The 8517-nt window shown below is 42.8% G+C and overlaps 1 protein-coding gene across 1 annotated transcript; it reads left to right on the top strand.

Annotated features, from left to right (window-relative positions):
- The first annotated feature begins 3612 nt into the window (after positions 1-3612).
- LOC108874469 (PR domain zinc finger protein 12) lies at positions 3613-8241 on the top strand. Its single transcript, XM_018662949.2, has 5 exons — positions 3613-4659; positions 6148-6338; positions 6465-6620; positions 6842-6956; positions 7090-8241. The coding sequence occupies exons 1-5, from the start codon at positions 4422-4424 to the stop codon at positions 7575-7577; spliced, it is 1188 nt and encodes a 395-aa protein (XP_018518465.1). The 5' UTR covers positions 3613-4421; the 3' UTR covers positions 7578-8241.
- Positions 8242-8517: the final 276 nt, after the last annotated feature.

The raw sequence follows: 8517 nt of genomic DNA, 5'->3' as shown, positions 1-8517 counted from the left end.
ACTTTGTGAGCACAATCTTTAACATCACAGACTTTAAAATTAGTTTTACATCAACATCTGTTTGGTCTCTTAAAATGTTAAAATACACCATGAGGTTTGGTTTCAGGTGGTGATTTGCTCAAACATTCTGCTGTGTCATGGTTCGGACTATACAGAATTATTCCCTCATAACGAATTTCAATCTATTCTTTTTTCCATATTAGCATATTTCTCACATTTCCATGTGTCATTGCTCCCTAAACAACCCATCTAACATTTCCATCCTCTCTCTCTCTTCACATGTAAACTGTCCACCGGCAGCAGCAGCATCATCTCACCCCTCAGGCTCCTGTCCAGTGAGATGTTCCTCTCCACCCCCTCCAGAGCTCTTCCAGCTTTTGTCACTGCACATCTTTGCACTCAGCAGGGGGGCTCCTGCCACAGTGGACCCTGCGCGGCCCCATACTGGCCCCTGCATTGATGCTGTGCAGCTGTTTCCAAATCCAGCCCTTGATTTTGATCCTCTTCCTTTTTTTTTCTTTTTTTTTTTAAACGCACTGTCCCCGTAGACACTTCCGACCTGGTGGTCCATCGTGGCCATCTAGTAATTTAGTTGTTCCAGGGATCGTTTGCAGACGGAAGGTTGAGAGACACGATGATTTATTAATGTCAGCCGTTGGTGGACACCTTCACTCCCTGCAGAGGTTATTCTATGCCACAGCATTTGTATCCTCATCTTTATAGACAGGCATTTAGAGTAGGACACAGAGTCTGGGACAGTGATGCTCCAAGGATTTATTTAATGTTCAAAATAATCACATCCAGGTTTAAGAATAGAGGGTGCTGTATGACATCAACATACTGTTTGTGACTTTGAGCTACAAAAAAAGGACTTATTACACTTTACAATATAATGTAATCAAATACAACAATACCACAATCCGTGAGTTAAAAAGTAAGCAAACACATCACACAACTCTTCTCTGACAAAGTCTCCACTTAAAAACTGAGCATAAACTGTAAAATAATACACATTTAAATGTCAGCTCTTTTTATTAATTTGTGCATAAAATGTTGAAATTTAGATGGATATGTTTCAGTTTCTGTGGGTACATTGTGTGCAGTGGTGGACAGTTTATTTACACAAGGAATGTACATGAGAATTTTTCTGCTGCTTCATTCTTCATATACTTTTTACTCCGCTGGATTTATTTGTCAGCTGTAGTTACTCTGCAGATGAAGAGTTTACTCACACATTATATGGCCAGTGTATGAAATGTAATGCATTTTAATGGATTAAATCCATAGGAACAGAATCTCAAGCAGCTAAAACAGTAAAATACCACATGTACTTAAAAAGCACCAGCAACAGTTAAACAGTAACATAACCGAGCAGTCATTCTGCATAACAAGTATTTTCACCTGATAAGAAATCTGTACTTTCTCTTACAGGTCCTGCAGTCAAGATTTCACTGAAGTATTGAATATGTAAGTACCAAAAGTAAATGCACTCATTATGCAGAATGACCTATTTCAGAATAATATATGTTGTAATATTAGTTTGTAACAGAACTGATTGTAATACTGCTGGTCAGCTTCATATATAACATTACATTATATTTTACTAGTTATTATATTTTGTATGAATAATTTGAATATGTAAAGACACAAGTATCTTGAAATGGATGATTTATTGTCTGATGATAAATTCAATTTTCTCATTTAAGATTTTAGTCGACAAAGTGTGGGCTCAATAATTTGAAACCCGTTTTCCTTGCTGTGTAAATTAAGGCACACACACCTCCACCTCTTCCACCTCAAGCAGGTGTCCTGTCTCCCCCTGTCCTGTCCAACAAGAGGGGTGGGGGTGGGGGGTCTTTTAGGGGGGGAGGAGGGAGTGCACCCCTCTCACCTTTGCTACAGATAAGCCGATCTTCAGTCTCCTCCACACTGTGGCAGCTACCTTAATCTGTTTTTAATGACCCTGCGGAGCATCCCGAGAGACTCTGCGCTCTTTTCCCCCAGCAGTTTGCACAAGTGTGTGTGTGTGTGATTTTCCCCTGCAGGCCTGTGACTGGGAATATTTAGTTTCATTGCAAATTATATTTTTTAAAGCAGGAAAAACACATTTTTTTCGAAGTTTAATTCTTATTTTTATTTTTAAGGAGCAAAACACATGGAAGAAATGCCCCCACCAAAAAAAAAAAAAAATGTTGCTTTTTTTCCCAATAATTTCTCCTTTCCTTGCTGTTATTTTGTCATTAAACTTTAAATGTCCACATCTATTATTTTACCATGATCGAGTCTATTTTCTCCAGGCCGCTGGTTTCTCTCCTGATGAGCGTAAACTCCTCTATTTACCCACAAACAAACGCCTCTCTTTGATAGGTTTCCCAGCAGCTCTTTGAAATAAAAACAATTACCGCATTCTTTGTGCAATAATTGTCAATCATCCACATTAAATTGATAAGCTTTAAATGGACAGAATAATGGCTTAAATTGTTTTACAATGGAACAGCTAAGCAGGATGATTTGCCATTGCTGACATGCCCGCGGCTTTACCAGCTCCACATAATGCCACAGGTTAATGCATAAATAAGCAAATCAAATCCATGCGTTACCCCAATTCAATTCATTTAATTCCTCTTTAATAAAGAAACGGCCCCGCCCCCCTGTCCCCGCCATTTACCTCGGATTTGTGCGATGAATGCTATAAATGTAAATCAATCTAGATGAGAAAGAATCCCATTGAAAGAGCAGAGAAATTTCATCTGGGAAAAGGAGACAAATGTAGGAGGGGCCCGCTCATAAAAAGCAGCTGTTTCACAGTAATCTTTTTTCGTGCCCTGTCACTCACCTTGCCTTTTCACTATCTCTGTTGCTGCTCAAAAAGAAAACTCCCTCCGCTATTGTATTTTAGTTGCCATATCTTCTTTTGCCATTACACTGCCATAGTCCATATTCGTCCAGAGAAAGAGAGAGGGAGAAAGAAGAGAGCGCAAACTTGCCCACTTTTTTTTTTTTTTTTTTTTTTTTTTTTGGTCTTCTTTTTCTCGGACAATCCCCCTTGTAGTTGTTGGAGTGAAAAGAGGAGTGCATGGATGTCAAATTGCCCTCAAAACACCATGAAAGATTGATTTGCAGCACTTTTCAGGGCCCTGACATTACTTGGAGGGGAGCTGAATAGGAAACCTGTGAGCCGGGGATGGAATAAAGATGTCCTCTCTGCTGGAAAAGAAGGAAAACTGCCCATTTAGCCCCCAGTCCATCAAGCCCGAAAAATAGGCGAGAGAGGAAAAAACACAGAGGACTGTGACTATGGAGGGGAGGGGGGGGGGTATATACTCATCTAAACGTTGTCACAATACTGAAGGGGGGGGGGGGGTCCGAACAGCCATGAATATTAAACCGCTTTACCTCAACAAGGGCTTGAAAAAAAAAACCCATAAAGTGAACCACGTCAAAGCAGCTTTGCATTTTTTGCATGCGAACAATGATGTAAAAAAAAATACACGTCGAGCTTGTTTCCATTCTTGTCATTCCCGCGCTCACTCCTCTCTCTCTCTCTCTTTCACACACACACACGCAAAAATTAATATTATACCACCCGCTTGAATACGAAATGCATGAGAATAAAATGGACGAGCAGCTCCCAGACTCTATGACCCAATTCTGTGGACAGAAAACTCATCACTTTAACTATCTGCAGTGTTTTTTTTTTTTTAATTTATAATAACTCTTTTTGTCTGTTTTCTAATCTTTTTACACTCTGCCATCCTGCTGCATTATTTCTAGAAGTGAATTTGTAAACAGAGAACAATCAAATCACGACGCAGAGTGCAGCCTTTTCGTCATTTGTGCAAAAATCCATTCTTTCTTTTGCAACCTTTGTGACTTTTTTAAGCAGTTTACACTTTATATTTTGTAGGTTTTTGACCTTAAAGGTGTTTTAAAATATGTCAATTGTTATTTTAACTATCCAGCATGCATCTGCAGAATTGCACAATAATGCTGCATTCAGGTAAAATCCAGCTTTAGGTGCAGGTAATTACTAAAATAAAGTTCTGGCCTCTCTCTTTCTGTATGTCTGTGTGTGTGTGTGTGTGTGTGTTTTAATGTCTCTGCTGGTGTGTTGCGGTGCAGCAGGCAGGTCCACGCGGTGAGGGGTGTGTCATTAATAAGTAATTAGACAGGGGTCACAGTAGCCACTTATATAAAGAGACCCTCTCAGCCAGGCAGGGCAGCTTTTACGCACAGACAGTTTGGAGCAGAAGGACGGACTGAGGAGCAGCTCTGTGTGTGTCCACTCCTTCCTCCTCCTCTTTTAGTCATCGCTCCACTCGCAGCTTGCACCGCTGTTATCATTTCAGGGGTTTTTATTCTCTTTTTCTTTTTTTTCCTTTTTCGTTTTTTTTTTTTTTTTTTTCTTTAAACCTTGCAACATGGGCTCCGTGCTACCCGCCGACGCTTTGGCTCTCAAGTCTGGATTTAAGTGTCCGAGCCGCTCGCTGTCGGACGTGATCACCTCGGACATCCTGCACAGCTTCCTGTACGGCAGGTGGAGGAACGTGCTGGGCGAACACCTGGCGGAGGAGCGGCAGAGCGGAGGATGCGGCGGCAGCGGCGTCAGCCCCAAGACCGCGTTCACCGCCGAGGTGTTGGCACAGTCCTTCGCTGGAGGTAGGCTGATCTGCTGCTTTTACTGCGGGACAGTTTCATGTTGTTTCAGCCCGGGACTGTTTGATCCTACTGTTGTGCATGTTTGGAAGTTTATATTGAGGGGTCATGTGGCCTAATTCTAGTGGTTTTAAATGTTTTGTTCAAGTCAAAACGCGTCTTCTGTAGCGCTTTATGCGTAAAAATCATCATGATTGAATTTATTAAAATAAATATACATTATTATAAAGAACTGGGTTATTAGATCGTAGGCAATTTCCTATAAGCATATGTCAGTGAAATCCAACAGGAACATTTTCATGTTTCCCCAATGTGACAGCTACGTTTATCCCAGTGAAACCATCACATATATTGTCATCCTGTCAAAAAAACGTAAAACAACCTTCTTAAACATTTATTTTCACAAACTTTTTCTGACTCACTTGTTGCTGTTTTCTGCATTTTTTTTTTCGAGCCCATTTAACGCATTAACTCTTCCCAGAGCTCCCGGACCTCGCGTTCAGAGGCTTGTTAGGCGTGTAACTGCCGCCGATTGAACGTCGGCAGGGGCATTAAATTCATTTGGTTAACTTTGTGCTTGACCTGGGAAAGTTTCCACTTAAACCTCGGGGAGAGAAAGGTTTCTTTTCTTTGAGATGTCCCGGGTTTTCTTTTTCTCTTTTTCTTATCCCGCATTCATCAATCTCCGGACAGTCTCTTTTCCTCTCTTGGCAGCTATGGGGCTCCGGAGCTTTTCTCTTTCTCTCCCCTTAAAAGATTTGCTGTTCCTCGCATAATGCACCGTGAAGGCTAAATCTAATGCTATTCATTGCATGTCAACCATTTAATCGCCTTTCCATTTTTTTTGTCGCAGAAATTCCCCAGTCTTTTAAACAAGCCCTCATTTCATTCAGCGCAAATTTATTGCTACAAAGTTCTTAAAAGGATAATGAATTTGGAATTAGCCGTTTCTTTTCCAGTAAACTTTAATGAATATCACATCTGAAGCATGACAAATTGCTGGACCCTGGGCAATAGAGGACCATTTAACCCCTATTCAGCCGGGCTTTTTCGCAGCCTCAAATAAAAAAAATCTTTGATTTTGACATTAAAGAAGCGCATGATCTTTTTTTTTTCTTTTTCTTTTTTTTTCTTCCTTTTCTGATGCGGATGAAAATGCTTTCCAAGGGGGTTTCTCTGCACAACAAAAACTTTCAATTCAGCCAGATAATCGAATTAAACGGAGGATAAGGTGTAGCTTAATATTTCGTGACCAAAATAAGATTCAGTCCATTTGCTGCTTTCAGGACTTTTCCAGCAATCCTGTTTCATGAGGGCTTTTGGCATCCACTCACGCTGCTGAACAACTCTGAAAAAATATATCTCTGCTTTATCGAAATTACATTTTCTGTGCAGTTTGGCTCGTGCACATTAAAAAAAAATACACCAGGCTTCTTCGTTTTGTTTAAGTTTCCGTTCTGCAGCCTCACAGCTTCTTCTTTCTCTTTGCAGAGGTGCAGAAGCTGTCCAGCCTGGTGCTGCCCAGTGAGGTGATCATCGCCCAGAGCTCGATCCCTGGAGAGGGTCTGGGCATCTTCTCAAAGACCTGGATCAAGGCAGGGACCGAGATGGGGCCCTTCACGGGCAGAGTCCTGTCCCCTGAGCACGTGGACCTGCTGAAGAACAACAACCTGATGTGGGAGGTGAGTTGAAAGTTGTGAGAGAATGTGCAAACCCACAAACTCGATCCCTCGACCTGCTGAGTGTTTTATATCTTCATTTTTATAACTTCATTCTTGCGTTTCTCCCACCCCTCCTCGTGCGCTCAGGTGTTCAACGAGGATGGCACGGTGCGTTACTTCATCGATGCCAGTCAGGAGGATCAGCGCAGCTGGATGACCTACATCAAGTGCGCCCGGAACGAGCAGGAGCAAAATCTGGAGGTGGTGCAGATCGGCAGCAGCATCTTCTACAAGGCAGTGGAGGTGAGAAACAACTTCAAACTCGCTGAGGGTGAGATGGTGGGCCTCGGGAGGCTCTGGGAGGGGGAGGGGGGGTGTCCGAGGCTAGCATGTATGTAAATGTCCTTTAGAACAGCGCCACCTGCTGCTTAGAAGGAGATTTTAATATGTTGGATGATATTTAGAGAAGTTGGTTGACTGGTTGCAGCGCAGTTTAAATGACCTTTGACCTCTTCCTTCCTCAGACCATCCCTCCAGACCAGGAGCTTCTCGTGTGGTATGGAAACACACACAACACATTCCTGGGAATTCCTGGAGTTCCCGGAACAGATGAAGAGCACCAGAAGAAAAGCAGGAATGGTGAGTAGTAGGCATCATCTATGAAACAGTGAAGTTGTGGTTACTGTTAAAATACAGAACAAATCCTCTGGGCCGCTCCAGACTCACTCAAACACAGACTTTATATCTCCCTCCTCCTTGTCCCCTCTCCCAGATGACTCCCACTCCTGCGACGGCCCTTCCTCCTGCTCCCCCTCCTCCTCCTCCTCATCCTCCACCTCCTCCTCCGCCATGGCAACCACCGGCCGCATGCGCTGCGTCATCTGCCACCGCGGCTTCAACTCCCGCAGCAACCTGCGCTCCCACATGCGCATCCACACCCTGGACAAGCCCTTCGTGTGCCGCTTCTGCAACCGCCGCTTCAGCCAGTCGTCCACGCTCCGCAACCACGTCCGCCTGCACACCGGCGAGCGGCCCTACAAGTGCCACGTGTGTCAGAGCGCCTACTCGCAGCTGGCGGGGCTGAGGGCCCACCAGAAGAGCGCACGACACAAGCCCACCGCGCCCAGCTCCGACGTGCCCTCGCAGGTGTCCCCTCCTCCTCCTCCACCTCCTCCTCCTCACACTCACCCACAGATCACAGCCATGCCTCACCAGCACCAGCTGCCCCTGGTGCACCACATCCCCACCATGGTGCTATGATGATAGAAAAAACACAAAAACATGGAGGGACAGTCACAAGCAGAACAACATTGCACTTTAGATTAGAGCTGTAGTGGAGAAGTAAAGGAAGCTCCCGATGACACGGGCCTTTATTAAGGAAACAAATGAGTTGATGTGATAGTAAAGCATCTCACAAAGACACCTAAATGTTTTGCCTTATTTGTATTGCTTGTTTCTTTTGCTATTAAGTGATCCAAATCCCAGCAGAAGGATGTTTTAATGTTTTGTATTTTGGAAGCTGAAATCTCCATCCAGATTTTTACAAGTAATTAGTTATCAGTGTTTCTCTGTGTACTCTTGAGAACTGAACATGTGTCAAATATCACTACAAATGACAGGACAGATGTTTTCTACTTTTTTTTTTTTACATCATGTTTATTTTTGCTTCACATGGTCACCAGCTCAGGTGGAAAGTACCTTCAGTCAGAGATCTGTACAGTCAGTAGAAACTGAGGGATGCAGCCACCGGTGTACATCGTTTCAGCTGCGTTGTTCCACACTGTAAACTGAAATTGTCACTTTAACCTTGTACAGACTGTATACTTTGGAGAATTGTGTAATTGTAAAATTGTATTGTATGCTACTGTACATGTGAATGTAAATAGAGTTGTGTTTTCTTCTATTCTAAATAAATGATATGATATGAGCATCCAGTGAGTTCAGTTTGTGAGAGTTGATCAGTGCAATGTTTTCTTTTGTTTATGTGGCAACTGCAGCATCCACTACTGTGAATTCCATCAGCAGAGCTCTGCCTTTGTTAAATGAGAAAATGCATTATAACCATTTCTTAAGAGAAAGTGAAATCCAGACCAAACGCTGTGAATAACAGACTGATATTCACAGTTTTTCTGACAGTTTTTCAATCTGATCATTGAATCTAGTTCTGTTAATTGTATTTGAGAGAAAAAACACATTTTAG

The sequence above is a fragment of the Lates calcarifer genome, linkage group LG9 (genome assembly GCF_001640805.2).
Source record: "Lates calcarifer isolate ASB-BC8 linkage group LG9, TLL_Latcal_v3, whole genome shotgun sequence".
Lineage (NCBI taxonomy): Eukaryota > Metazoa > Chordata > Actinopteri > Centropomidae > Lates > Lates calcarifer.
Note: the sequence above shows the minus strand (reverse complement) of the source record. Positions and strands in the feature narration are given on the sequence as shown.